Here is a 15,728-nt window from a genome sequence, read left to right as displayed (position 1 = left end):
GTCAAGTGACTCATTGGCTGCGGGAGTCTGAACTATGCCCTTCAGCATGAGAGCCAACCTACAGCTCGACAACCATAAACTAACTGAACCCAAGCTTTTGGCACACGTCTATGGTGGGCAAGCAAATACTAGGCTTCATACATGAACGAATGAATGAATGAATGGATGGTAAGCTCAAATGCCAATTCGATCCCTGCAACTGGCCCCTCACAGTGTAAAATTAAATATAATTTAACAAGGGAAGACTAACAAATAGTAGGGCCCATTGCAACAACTCACGAAAAATCTAGCACCCTGATGCATAAAGTAAGAATCTGCGGACTTCTCTGAGCACAATCGAGGCGAGGGAGTGGGTGCCCCTAGCTTATTAATTGGTGTGGGCTCACACATTTGTGATTGAGAGACTATTTACGAACCTCAAATCAACCAAGCTTGGATGGTGCTGACATTTGAAAAAAATACAGGAAACATCCATTATTTTTGTTGAGGGTGAGTGGGAGGGTAGTTTGCACTCATGAAAAATCATTTCCCAACTGAAGAAAAAAAAGATAAAAAAATGCATTCCTTAGTAACCATTACTTTCTCGCGTGGATTTGCACCCTGTAGACAATCCACACTCATAGAGGCTATGAAAGCATAACAAACTGTTATAGTTTTTTTGTAATTACGTTTTTGATCTATAAAGGAAAAGGAAAAAGAGGATCCTATGCATGTGAGTAGTTTTTTATCTAAATTCAGGTCACACATACTCAGCCTCCTGTACATTTTTGGGAGTACCCATAACTGAGCCACTAGGCACAGGAGAAGCTCTACCCTTGCCCACAGACGACATCTCTTACCTCATGCTGTACAACACTTGGCCGTCCGGGTACAAGCGCAGCATGATATTGTCCGTCGTGGTGTCATGAATGAAAGATCTCTTGGAGTGCACGAAGAAGACATCGGGCACCCAGATCTTCTTCACGAGCCTACCATCGAAGGTCATGCTCTTGTTGGTGGTGCTGGGGAATGAAAGCCGCTCGTCCTTCCAATAATGCCGCAAATACAGCGTCATCGTGAAGTCCTGGGGCAAGGGAACAAAGGTATGTATTAATGACTCAGAAACATACATCTATCATCAGAGCTAGAAAACGATGCTTGACCTATTAATGCAGACGTCCGTCTCTGTAACAAGGGTATCCACATATTTTGATTTGAGTTTTGTAAAGCGCAAACAAATGCCCGAGGCGTCTTGGCGCTAAGTGACATAAGTTGGTGAACTTAGGTAAGGGATGTATCTATCAATAGTGCAAGTAATGCAGTGGCACTGGGACCCATGGGTATGAGGGGCTCACTGCATCCAAAGTGTTCTGCTGCTTCATGTCTACAGCCGTGGGCTTGACATAACATTTGTGTCATGAAAACCAAAATGCACTCGCTGGCTGGCTGACAGGTGTCGAGAGGATACGGCGACGGCGGAGAACCCGCCGCTATCAGTAGCCGAGCTCCTCAAGATTTTTCACCCGACGACGGGAGCGCTGAAGCCTAAACCATTGCTGTTAGTGGTGGCTTGTAAAAGCTACCGCAGAAGCCTCCGGCTGACAAGGGCCACGCTCCCATACGCCCCGGCCATCCCACTGGAGGGATCCCCTTGTGGGCGCGACACGTTGGGAGCAGCGGAGTTGCGGGACTGGCACGCGGTTGATATTCACACCATGGAGGATCTGTACCATGACGGGGGCCTCCAGCCGTTTACGACCCTTGCAGAGGAGACGGGGTTGGCCCAGGGCCAGTTTCTCCGTCACCGCGCCCTGATTGAGACCCTGGTGGGTCACTGGGGGGACCTGCAGGTGGAACCAGAGCAGCATTTAGTGCTGCAGTATCTCCATGTTATGGGCCAAGGAGGACACCTGGTCAAGTGGTTCGCTGGGGCCTTACGGATTCATGCGGCGCCGAGTCTGGGGACACTGCGCGAGAAGTGGGAAGGGGATCTTGCCCGCCCTATGGTAGACAGGGAATGGGAGGGAGCGCTGAGGGCGCCACGGAGGGTGCCCCGAAATATGAGATTCCGTCAAATACAGTTCTTTGTCCTACACAGGGCCTAACTCACACCGGGTGCCATCAATAAGTATTTTTGCAGAACGGACGCGTGCTGCCCCCGTTGTGCGGCGCTTGGCGCCGACCTGATCCACATGCTGTGGGGCTGCCCCACACTACAGATATACTGGCAGGCGATACATGGGGAACTCCGCAGGTGTACGGGCAGGGAGATTCCACCGGAGTGGCCCACATACCTGCTGCATCTCTTTCCCCGACCGCCCCCGGCTAAGATGGCCTGCCGTTTCCTTGATCTGGGGATGATAGTGGCTAAGCGGCTCATCACCAAGCGCTGGAAGGCAGATACCGCACCGCATGTGCGAGCGTGGCGTAGCTCTTTTATGGTGTGGGCTAAGGCAGAAGAGGTAGCGCTTCGGCGGGAAGAGACGCTGGGCCTTAGGACGACGCCCGTCGCTGCCCAGTGGGGAGACATGAGGCAGCTCCTGTCGCGACCGGAGGGGGCGACCCCGGGGGAGGACACTGCTGCGCTGCAGGAGCCGCGTTAGGCGATGGGGCACTGTTCCTTGACTGGGACTCCGCGCTGGTGGGTGCGACTGGCTGCCTGGCGAAGATAGTGCAAGCCGCAGATAGGATATGAGTGCCTACCCCCCCTTTATTGAGTGGTGGGGGCCGGGGAGGGTGGAGCCTGCTGGGGGAGGGGTCAGCGAAGTGGGGGCCGACTAGACCAGAGGACACAAGCTGCTGTTGTACATTGTTTTAGTTGTTCGATGGTTGGAAGGGCGCCTGCCCAGCTATAGCCTGGGGAGTATTGCACTGCTGGCATAAACATCCGGGGATGCACTGAGAATAGTGATCGGCTTATGACCTGACAGGGTATACCTTGGGACACAACCGGCTACGGCACACCTAATACAAAGTACCATGTTTGTATCAGTTATACATTGATGCCTGCCTACAAGATTTATGTAACAATGCTATTCGATGAAGTATGTTGTAACACGTGGTTTTACCTGCAACAAAAACTCTAATAAACAGATTTCTAAATAAAATGAAAACCAAAATGCACGAGCTTGTTTGCAAATGGTGAAGGAATGAGATCACTACAAAGCTAGAAGCGTATGAACAAGCAACATCTGCACGATCACTCTCACATGGCTGTCACAGGGCCACGCTCACTCTTCACATAGCTGTCCTTATCAAGAAACGCATGAGCATCATATAATCTTCAAAAATCATAATCATAAGAGATTGCTACACTTAAAGTTCAGACTCCACCCACCATCATCTCTTCACTCTCACCTTCACTCTTCTTTACTCTCACACTTCATCGCTACATCATCCATAGAACTCATTCCCAGAAGCAAATCTGATCATTCATCTTGTGCTCCATCTGACTCATTCAGCCCACAAAGTATTAATCCTCTTGCTCTCACCTCCAATGTGTCAGAGACTAAATTGTATGATGAAATCTTATGCAACTATCATTTTTAGGGCGAGTGTAAGCGTACAACCTCTTGTATACTTCAGTATACATCTCGTGTGGGCTTAAAGCAACCCCCCCCCCCGCTTTTGATTTGTTTGTTTCAGTGTCCTTTAAAAATCCTTGCTTGCTAGTGGTCAGTTCTGCCTTTTTGTCCCTCCTTTTCTCTTTCGTGTCTTCCAGGAGCAGGGACTAACTATGGTATCATTATACATTGTCATGTTTATCAGTTCTTTGGGGACTTTTATCTTCTTGGTTTCCTGCTCTTGTTTGATGAAGCTTCCCTTTTCGTTTGCAGAGCATTCTTGCTCTGATCTTAGCTTCGCTGCAGCGCTGTGTCTGTAAACAGGGCTGCAAATCATGCTATGTTGGTCACATTTACAATGCCCTTGCCCACTTGATTTGTTTTAATTGTTATTCCCCCCCAGGCAGACTGCTGTGCTCGTTTCGTTCTCCGTGCTGCCAGGCCCGCCCTCCAAAACTTCCTAGGCTAGGTCACTTCCTCGTGGTCTGCATGCTGAAGGTCCCCGCACCCAATGCCGAGTTTTTTGTTTCCTGTGTTTTTACTCACTCTGGCAATGGCGGAGGTCTTATACTATCGAACTCTGCAAAGTGTGAGCTCCTGGCGAGTGATAAGTGTCGAGGCGCTATTGCACATGAACCAGCTGGGGAGACCCAAGGAAGATTACTCCAAGGGCTTCCCCAGCAGGTGAGTTCATGTCTGAAACATGTGCTTGTGTTCTGAAATTACAGATCTGTTCAGCTTCCCAGCTGCTGAGTATGTAAAGCAACAGTATACTTATGGAAATTATATGGGCCACAATTACGTGTGATTGTTTCTAGACAATGCCTTTTATTTATGCATTTTGAATACTTGCAAGAGGTGCGTAAACACGCACTATGTACTTAACCCATTTTCACAATCTAACCCATTAATACTTTCTTTAATAAGTTAACCCATAAGCACCCACGTTACCTGCCTTATGTGAAGACAGGCCCTTTGCTGCCCTCACTAATTCTCGCAGGACTAACATGCCAAATGTCCAACGATGTCACTACTAAAACATTTGGTTTACAACATACAAATCTTCCTTCCGGAAGCTCTGAATAAATCACTCGGCCATGTCGGGGATGGATATTTTTCAATTTTAATCAAAATGCCAATTTACCTTGTTAAGCTCCCTGTGGGCGCTTGCGGTTCATAAGTAATTAGCAGTTGCACATGTTGGGATCAGCTTTTGACTCTAGATGCTTATTCAATTACTGCACTGCATTTTCAAAAAGGGAAGAAAGGCAATCCCAAATTCCCTCAAGTCATTTTTGAGTACGGCATGGCAACCGGACAAAAAGCATTTATCAAATAGGCTTGCAAAAATATACATGGGAGGGGCATGGAGGAGGGAGTAGGGTTCATATTATCTGGAGGTGAATCCGGAGCGCTTATAGTACAGAACAATGAATAGCTTTTCAGGGTATTTTCTGACTCTACTAAGAGTACCATGAGGATTTCAAGATGAGGTGTCATTACATGGGGAGATCAGTAAGAGCCATGTTAATGGAGGTACTGAAGTGGGTTCAGGAGAGCAGCATGGCAACAAATTGTCAGAAACATGTTCTTTGTCTTCCTGTGTAAAAGTAGTGTTAGTAACTTCATACATGATCCTGAATGTAGAAACAATTTAATCAACAATAAATGTTGTTTTATTCTCGTTTCCAGCTTCCTATTAAGCTGAATACGGTTGCTAGTTGTCTTTTATCTTTTACTGTACTTCTTTGATGTTTTGTATTATACATAAATTGGACTTTAAGCTTCCCGACGTGTGTCTGGTTTTTTTTTTTCAACAGAAAGTTGACAAAATTGTAACATTGGTTTAAAATGGGTGTTAAAGGAGGCGACCCTTGACCCCACCAGGTAGGTCACTCCCCCTCCGCACAGCACTGCCTGTGTGTCCCTGCCCCAGCTGCCGCTGCTGCTGAGGAAGTTCGAGGCCCTCCACCACCCGCAGGCTACCACCTGCGCCTCATCCCTGGTGTCCAGTGGTAGGCCGTAGGTTTGTTCATCTTCCGCTCTATTGTTTTATTGTATTGCCTGTATTTCATTGTTGTGTCTGTGACTGCTGTTGTTCTGTCTTCCCTCGCTGCCTGTTCGTGGTCCGTGTCCATTTTCCTCCCTCTGTTCCCCTCGCTGACCCCGTGTCTCTCAGCCCGGTTTTTCCTTCTGTACCCCTCGCTGTCCCCGTGTCTCTGTCCGGTTTTTCCTTCTGTACCCCTCGCTGCACCCGTGCCTCTCCGCCCGTTTTTGCCTTCTGTTTCTCAGCTGCCCCTGTATTCTTGTGCCCTGTTTGCCTTCTGTGACACTCGTTTTTCCTGTATTTCTGTGCCCTCTTGCCTTCTGTGACACTCGTTTTTCCTGTATTTCTCTGCCCTTTTTGCCTTCTTTGCCACTCGTTTTTTCCCTGTATTTCTGTGCCCTCTTGCCCTCTGTGACACTCGTTTTCCCTCATTTTTTGTGCCCTTTTGCATTCTGTTCCCTTCATCGTCCCTCACTGCCCCGCCGCTGTGTCCCCTGCGGCCCCGCCCCCCTGACTGCCCACTACCCATTTGCTGCCCCCGCCTCCCGCCTCCCAGCTGCTCCTCCCTCCCACCTCCCCATATATGCCAGCCGCTGCGTGGACGCTGTGCGGCCGCGCGCAGAGTGCGCGCCGCTGGCGTGCCTAATGCACGCCTAAGGCAAGCCCGTCTGCACCCGTCCGCACCAGAACCCCTGGTCCCCGCACCCGCCATGACGACCGCCGCCAGTACAACGCCAGCACTCTGCACGCTCTCAACTCCGGACGGACCCACACCTGCTTCAAGGCCGCCCCGAAACGTACACACGGTCCCTTCACCTGCCGGAACTGCAGCTACACCAGCCTCAGAGCCGAAGAACCACCCGTCAAGAAAGACCCCAACCACCTCCGATGCGTACTACTGAACTCCCGCTCTGCACGCAAACACGCCGTCGAGCTCTGGGACCTGCTCAACACAACATCCCCGGCCGTCGCCTTCCTGACAGAGCCCTGGCTGAACGACTCCTCTGCACCCGACATCGCCATAGCCATCCCAGACGGCTACAAGATCACCCACGGAGACCGCACCAACGGGGTCGGAGGAGGAATCGCCATCGTCCACAGGAACAGCATCAGGGTCTCGACTAGCACTGACGACGCGCTCAGCACCGCTGAACACATGCACTTCCGGATCCACACAGACCCTAACTCCACCCTCAGAGGCACCCTCGTCTACCGACCCCCCCCCGACCCCGTCCTCAGTTCAGCGACTCCATCTCCGACTTCATCAGCATGCACGCCCTGACCTCCACCGACTACATCCTCCTTGGAGACCTGAACTTTCACCTTTAGAACAACAAGGTCAAAAACTCCACAACCCTGATCGATAACCTCGCCAACCTCGGACTGAAGCAACTCGTCACAACGCCCACCCACTCCGCCGGCCACATGCTCGACCCCGTCTTCTCCTCAAGCCCGCATGTCTCCGTCAGCCACACCACCAAACTCCTCTGGACCGACCACCGCTGAATCCACTTCGCCTTCCAGAAACCCACCACACACCACCGCACCCAACAGATCCCCCGCCGCTGCTGGAGCAAAATCGCCGAAGACCAACTACATACAAACCTCGCTCTCAGCCCACCCACTGAACCCTCCAACGTCGATGACGCTGCCCATAGCCTCAGGCGCTGCATCGAGGACTGTGCCAACACCCTCACCCGTTGAAGAAACCCCTCCACAGAGACACCAGCAAGAGGGCCAGCTGGTTCACCCCAGAACTCCTTGCCTCCAAGCAAGCCTGCCGGAAACTAGAGAAGGAATGGCACAGTGAACAAACTCCGGACAGCCATGCAGCACACAAGGACGCCATCCGCAACCACCACCACCTCATCAGGGCGTCCAAGAGGACCTCCTTCAAAGACCGCCTCGACAACAATGCACACAATAGCAAGGAGCTCTTCAACATCGTGAAGGAACTCTCCAACCCCAGCTCCAACACCAACGACATCCCGCCGTCGCAAGCCCTGTCTCCCTTGCCACCTTATTCCACTGCAAGATAGTAGACCTCCACGACAGCTTCAACACCCAGACAGCCCCAACAGACAGCAAAACAACAGACCCTTTACACACCATCGACCACGACCCCCTGCTAGCCTGGGCCAGCGTGAGCGTCGATGACACCATCAAGACCATGAGCACAATCCACTCCGGCTCTCCGTCAGACCCATTCCCGCACCACATCTATAACAAAGCAAGCAGCTCCATTGCACCCCACCTGCGCAACCTCTCCCTCGAGTCCACGACCTTCCCAGAGAGCTGGAAACACGCCAAGATAAATGCCCTACTTAAAAAACCTAAGGCAGACCCAAGAGACCTCAAGAACTTCCGGCCCATCTCTCTGCTCCCCTTCCTGGCAAAGGTCATCGAGAAAATCGTCAGCAGACAGCTAACCCGATACCTCGAAGAAAACAGAATCCTGGACCCTTCCCAGTCAGGGTTCCGCAGCAACCACAGCACCGAGACTGCCCTCATCGCCGCCACCGATGACATCAGGACCCTGCTGGACAACGGTGAGACCGCAGCACTCATTCTCCTAGACCACTCCGCCGCCTTCGACACCGTATGCCACAGCACACTACGCGCACGCCTCCACGCCACAGGGATCCGAGACAAGGCTCTGGAATGGACCACCTCCTTCCTCTCCGGCAGGACCCAGAGCGTCCGCCTCCCCCATTCCGTTCCAAAGCCTCCAAGATCATCTGCGGCGTACCCCAGGGATCCTCCCTCAGCCCGACACTGTTCAACATTTACATGGCCCCGCTCGCACACCTCGCCCAACAGCACGACCTCAACATAATCTACTACCCAGACGACACTCAACTGATCCTCTCCCTCACCAAGGACCCCATAACCGCCAAAGCCAACCTCCATGAAGGAATGAAGGCCGTCGCCGACTGGATGAAGTTCAGCCGCCTGAAGCTGAACTCGGACAAGACGGAGGTCCTCATCCTCGGCTCCAACCCCTCAGCCTGGGACGACTCCTGGTGGACGACGGCACTGGGGGCAGCCTCGACACCCACCGACCACGCACGCTACCTGGGAATCATCCTCGACTCAACGCTCTCAATGACCAAGCAAGTCAATGCCGTCTCCTCCTCCTGCTTCAACACCTTCCGCATGCTCCGCAAGATCTACAGATGGATCCCGACAGATACAAGAAAGACAGTCACCCAGGCCCTCTTCAGCAGCAGACTTGACTACGGAAACGCCCTCTATGCGGGAGCCCCGACCAAGCTCATCAAACGACTACAACGCATCCACAACGCCTCGGCACGACTGATCCTCGACGTACCACGACACGGCCACATCACCCCCCACTTGAGAAACCTGCAATGGCTCCCCATCAACAAGAGGATATCCTTCAAGCTCCTCATCCACGCACACAAAGCATTCCACAAGACCGGCCCAGCCTACCTCAACAGACGGCTCTCCTTCTACATCCCCAACCGCCAGCTACACTCCGTCCTGCGCATCCGAAGAACAACCACCGGCGGGAGATCCTTCTCCCACCTCGCCGCCAAGACATGGAACACCCTCCCACTGAGCCTACGACAGACCCAAGACCTGCTGACATTCAGGTGGATACTCAAGACCTGGCTGTTCGATCAGTAGTGCCCCCCCCCCAGGGCCTTGAGACCCTTGCGGGTATGTAGTGCGCTTTACAAATGATTGATTGATTGATTGAAATGATTGATTGATTGACATAATGAAGAAAAGTGAGAGAGGGGTATGTCTGTAGTAAGGATGGGTAAGGCCACCAGATTAGTCCATGTGACCGGAACACTACATTTCCCAACTTAAAATGTATCTAGGTCTCTTGCTGTGTCTCTTCTTCCACGGTGTGTCCAGTATGCTGTGACTGTTGGTCTGCGGTGTTTTCAGTGTGGTCGTGTTACTCTGGCAACATACACCGACATTAAACATGTCTCCACTTCAAGTGCCCTCCAGATGGTTGGTGGAAGCAGGTCACACCCAGCACAACCCCACAAAATGATTATATTTGAAGTCAAAGAGTGAAGCTGAGGAGTAGCACCGCTGCAGGTCTATTGGACTGATTGGCCTGCGTGTGGAGCGGTGCAGTGTGTGCTTCACTCCAGAGGTGGCATTCTTACATTTTGAAAGAGAGGGCTGCCTACTACTCATATGTTTTGAACTAGAATCTTCTGCCGTCATGCAGTAGTTACCATGGTATGCAGGGGCATTATTTACGGATCTCCTGGACAATTCTTTCTACCAATAACATCACAGTGAGCTAAAACACAAGCACATTATGGTAACAATTATTATCTTAGCAGGATTCGTTGTTATCATGCTAGGAGCTAACCAGACCGCATGCCGGGCAAATTGTATTAAGGATGAACCCGTGTAGGTGCTCTAATCACTGAGTTTTGACCCTGGAAATGGCTTTCTTTAGGCTACTTCCTTCCTTGCAGCTGCTCTGTTTTCGCAAGTACTGTCTGCAAAGAATAATGTGTGGAATTTCTTTGCCATTTCGTTCTAGTTTCCTATCCTCAACTCTTCAAATTTTCCTTAGAGCTGACTGTCTGATGTCTGGCATAATCAAGTCATAACACTTACACAGAGTTTCAGAAACTTATATTGCACAACTATTCACGATGCACCAACTTACAAGAAAAACAGCTTATTATCTACTAATCAAATAGGCGAAACCTAATGCATTTACCAATACTTTTTTTTTATGCGCTCTCCCTGGAGCACAGGAGCTGCTCGAGAACTCCCACAGCCCTGGCTGCAGCGAAACCAAAGCAGCCTTGGAGGAGAAATCGCACCTGAATGAATGAAAGAATAAAATACTACTTCTGTGGGAGCCCGGGTGCCCAAAATCCACTACACCCCAAAATCTAATTGTGTCCGGATTTACCTTAATTGAACCCACTCCACAGTCCTTGATCTGGACGTAGAATACTGCAGCCTCGCCCCAATACAAAGGTGCCCCAAACAATATGATTAGATCATGAGTGGGTCAGGATAATCTATAACTTAGTCCTAGTGCAGGAGAAATGTAAAAGCTTCTTTACATACATATAAAATGCGGTAAAGAAATAATGCAGCATGAAATATCAAATCAGAATAGTCCCAAAATCCCATGAATCCAAAAAATTTCTAGTGCATTATTGAGCATGAATCAGCAATTAGAAAATCAGGTGTTCCAAAAAGGAGCCATTAACATCGTGTCCAAAGGGAAGGGAGAGTCCAAAAACAATCTGAGAGCATCAGCGTGATCTTAGAAAGTCTCTCTTCAAATGGACAGGCTCGGGAGGCAATCAAAGGTTCCGGGTCACTCAGAAAAGCACGGGTTTTATTCATATTCGCATAGTTATTAAGTAAAATAACAACTTACAGCGGCGGAGCTCCTATTTTATAAATTAAAACCATCCACGTGATTGTAAGTTCCCGAAGCAGTGTCCCCTTTGGCCCTCTGCTGCTAGCAGCGAATACGTCATATTAATCCGAAGATCACAGCCCGAAAGGGACTTTCTATTAAATAACCTCTGGCACAGCAGTTGACAACAAGTCAAAAGTCAAGTTTCCTCTACGGAAGCCCAAAACACAAAATTCATTTGTTTCAAACAGAGAACATGAGAAAACATGCTCTGTTCATTCATGGCTGCCAGAGAAAGCAAAGAAACCCTTTCACGTTACCCCCTGCCCTTCTACAGAGCTTTACAAAACAATAAGGATAGAACTCAGATTTTTCATGAAAAATCATTAGTACATTAATTACTGGCATACTCTATAAGGATATTACTACATTTCAAACATTTTATTTATCATCAAACTGTGCACTCGAGATAAAGCGTCTACACTTCTATAGCGCCAAGAGGTGCTTCCAACCTAATTACCCAGTGGGGGGAAGAGGGCCACGCTGGTATGCCGAACCGAACAGAAGTGGACGGCTACTACACTTATCAAGGACATGGTAGGGAGCATTGCTGCTTGTCTGAGCCCTCGGAGCGGTGCGGACTGCTGTTAAAAAAAGGCGGAAGAGACTCGAGACACCGTGCGCGAGCCAAATATCCAGTCCGGGTGGGCAAGCTGGAAAGGAGACAGGGAGGGAACCAAAAAGCCTCTCTCCAAATGAAATATGAGCGTTTAATATAAAGTATGACGTGCGCAAATGAAAAGCAGAGGCGGAGCTTCCATCCCACTTCTGAAAGCAACCAGACGACAATAGATCTCGCAGAGCGAGCAGCTCATGCGCTGCGACGCTAGGCGAGACCCAACAATTATTCACACAGCGTGGTCGTGGAACGATCAGGCCCTTGTTGTTAAAGTGTAACGAACTGTATTCCTGCTGATTCACAGTAATGAACATTCTTGATAGCTCTAGATGTTTTTAAAGATCCTTCATATCTGGTGGAAACAGTATTTCAGCATGTTGTTTTAGCGTTTATCAATGCAGGGGTCACACCACGTTTGCTACTGTTAAGAGGCTTAAGCGACCTACTTATAATACAGTATTATCACACAATTGTAATGCAGCAATAGCACATTAACTTAAATCTGTCAAAAATATTTTAAATGTGCATATTCTGTTTACCCCCTCTCTAACACAGATGTAACAATTTCTATATGATGGCCAACTGTGGTCCTGATATTGCTTTGAATATTTGTGCACAAATTAAAAATTAGGATTGTAGGTTGTATAATCACTCTAGAGAGTAAAATCTCATGAAATAATGGAATGTCCTGTCTCCACGGTTCCTCAGGTGGAGACGACAGGGGTGAGGAATAGGGGACATTTATGGAGCCTGCTAATATCTATGGCCTTGCCAAGGGAAAACCTGGTGGTATATGTTTGCTCCATGAGCCTCTTCACATGTGCTGTTGCATTAAGGAGTTTGTGTGTGCGTGAGAGATTATTCTTGTATTAAACAGTGTTTCATTTCTTTCTTTCTCATTCTTGTTTTGTTTGTAATTTTCCTTCCACGTTTTTTTCCTCCTGTTAATTTAACCACTAACTCTATAAATAATAACTTTCTTTCCCTGTGTGGTTCCGTAGATGTCCTTCTATACAAGCCAAAACATTTGCAGTTTTTTAAAATCATTTTTTCACAGAGGCCTGTGTTTATTACGTACTAGATCCTCCTCCACAGAATCCGAAATCCAAATGCCTCTCGTTTCCTGCTAAAAAATATTTAATTTTATGTAATAATCACAACCTTTCTCATCCAGGTTCAAATGTTTCCTTCTCAGTAGCGTTAAAAAAAATACAGCTGCTTCTTTTAGCTTCTGTATTTATAAGTTCAAAGTTCCCCCGATTCCAAATGTGACCCACTTTTTCAGCTATTTGATTCACTAATAGGGGTCACTTTTATTTTGGTGCCCGTGCATATTCTCTATTGCAGTGCAACTCTGATAGTAGGCAGCCCACACTTTGATATTTATTGAACAGCAGGCAAATGGAGTACACATGCTACTTGCTACCAAATGGGTGTTTGGACACATAATGAACTGCACGCAGGACATTCGATGTGTTTTCACTAGATTTAAATTGTCTGCAGCATATGCTTTATGTCTGTTTACTTAAAATTTTTAAAATAAACTTTTTGTTGACTGACTTTTGAAATGGTATGGAATTGTTACAGTAACTTTGTATCTGGTTTCCTATCAAAGGGAAAACACGCCACAAAACAGCAGATGCTGTTGTATTGCTGTTGCTTTTTACTTTCAAAGTTGGTTACTAGTGTCTTTACTTTACTGCTACCTGCTCCTTGCGTGTCTTGGTATGCAATAGAATGTTGCTATCTGTGCTGCTCTTGGCTTGCACCCTGCACCGGGTCCCCCTTGCACTGCATTCCACTGTGCACTGCTGTTTTCTGCTGGTTCTGCTTCCATTTGTATACTGCATTGCCCCTCGGCCATCCGTTGCTGTCCTTCCTACTCCACCCTATGCTGCTCCTTGCCTGTGCCTTGCGCTGATAGTGCTGATTGATTTGAATTTAACATGGTGAAATGGTTCCCTAAGCTTCACTTACATTTAACACAGGCACATCATGGGCAGCAGTAACACAAGCTTCCTTAATATATAGCACGGGTACAGTATTTTGCCAGTATTTGATCCTGACTGCTTGTTTTTATTGGTGACGCTGCTACATGCATGCTTTTCTCTAAGGTAGAGGATGTAACGTTATGACCAGAGCTGCCGACTTTGGAACTGGGGAACCAGGTTTCACTCTCAGCATCGGCTAAACATTCTGTAATTTTGGCCGAATCACTTAATCGCCTGTGCACCACGAAAAAAAAAAAGAATATGACCTTCTTTATTATTACTATTTCTGTGGGATTACAAAAGCGATACATAAACATTTCAATAAAAAAATATTCTTACAGTTAATTATGCAGTTAGGGCTGAAGATTTGTAATATGGAATTTGTGCAGTTCTGAACAAACATCCAATAAAGTAGTAACATTTCTTTTAATGAATATTTTCCCTATTTATCCACCTTTCTGTTTCTATACCACCCATCTGTAACTATCATATTTTCATTCATCTAATAACCCAGACATCCATCCTTGTACTCATACAGGTATCCATCCTTTTAAGTATTTATACAAACATCTATCATTCCACCAACCCATCCACCCTAACTGCACCTCTGCGTCTTAAAGGCTCATATTATCAGGATGGTCACCACATAATTCACTACCCACCACATACATCCACTCCACTCCATAACACATAAGTAAAACATATATACATTTACAACGCCAATAGCTCTAACTCTCGTTTTCTAAATAATCACCCCAATGCAAACAAAAACATAAGTAAAAAAAATTGTCATTTACAACGCCTATAGCTCTAACTTTCACAAATGCAAGACAGATTGCATTGCAAATGCTCTTTTAAATTAAGACCCTTGCTCAAAAAGGCAATTTCCTTAATTAAAGATTCCCAGCAGCAGAGTGGTATAGATGCCTCACTTTAGAAATGGCCTTCAGTCGACGTAACAATGTCAGTGTGGACAGGGATTAGTGCGCATGCTTAAGCGCCATCTTTGAATTTTGTTTGGAATCACGGCCTACTCTTCAGAAAGATGGAGTACATGTGTTGCTTAAACAGTATTGGAAACGTGAAGGAAACACTTTCCAGTCTCTTCTCAGCATCAGTGCCAGAAATGCTTGTGCGCACATGTGCCGATTCGGCAGCAGGAGATTTTTGAGTTTGTCTTTTGAGGTCAAGTGGCAGGAGGGTTTTTGTTTATATTCTGTGCAAATGTGTAGTAACAGCTATTCAGCCTTCAAACACATTGAGTTCAGTAGATTTTCAATGTTGGTTTGGCAAATCTTTGGAATTTAGGGACAGTAAATTATAAGATATAACGTTCAAGTCTCAACTCCCTTAATTTGTGAAAGCTACTGAACCAAATTTCTGTATCCAGCATTCGTTCTATTGTGACTACATCAGCTTAATATTCAGGTATCTAACTATGCCACTGGCTTTATATTTCTGTGGAAAAAGATTTTTCAGGAAAGAAGTATTAATGAAGGTGGAGTTGAAAATTAACTAGTGAACTGAATTAGAATGTCCATGCTGGTTTGAAAAATGTTTAGTTAAATGTCAACTAATTTTTTGTTAGAAAAGCTATTTATAGCACAGAATAGCTCAAAGGTTAGTGAGAACATAAAAGTGTTTAAATATTCAACCTTCAGGACAATTGCAGTACTTAGTGTTTCTCCTTTGTTTCAAAGATATTCCCGCAGTTGTTCAGTTCTACTTACAAAGACTGGCTGCTGTTTCTCTTCTCATTCCCTTTTGTCCAGGACCCTGCCTCATTCTAATTTTTCTGCAATTGGACATAAATTTCCATGGTAGACCAGTGATGGAGTGGGGCTTTGCAAAAAGAAACCCGCTTGGATTGAGTGCCCCTGTAATACGTACTAATTTTAAGTAGTAAGTATATTAACATGCAATCACACATCACACGTGGGAGGTTTGCTTTGCAATATGCATGAAATTAATCATAACAATACGTAAATAACTGAAAAGTGTAATAATATTGTGTGTAGAACGTGTTATGAATGTTTTGCATGGCAAATTGCATGTATATGTAGTAAAATGCATGACGTGTGTTGCT

The 15,728-nt window shown here is 47.2% G+C and overlaps 1 protein-coding gene across 1 annotated transcript in view; it reads right to left on the bottom strand.

The window, feature by feature from the left end:
• GABRR2 (gamma-aminobutyric acid type A receptor subunit rho2) overlaps positions 1 to 15,728 on the bottom strand; it is a 482,373-nt gene that overhangs the window by 231,518 nt on the left and 235,127 nt on the right. Inside the window, exon 4 of the mRNA XM_085611173.1 lies at positions 840 to 1,063. Coding sequence (XP_085467299.1) covers positions 840 to 1,063 — 224 coding nt within the window. The remainder of the gene's footprint in view (positions 1 to 839; positions 1,064 to 15,728) is intronic.

This window comes from Triturus cristatus, chromosome 6 (genome assembly GCF_964204655.1).
Source record: "Triturus cristatus chromosome 6, aTriCri1.1, whole genome shotgun sequence".
NCBI classification, from domain to species: Eukaryota; Metazoa; Chordata; class Amphibia; order Caudata; family Salamandridae; genus Triturus; species Triturus cristatus.
Note: the sequence above shows the minus strand (reverse complement) of the source record. Positions and strands in the feature narration are given on the sequence as shown.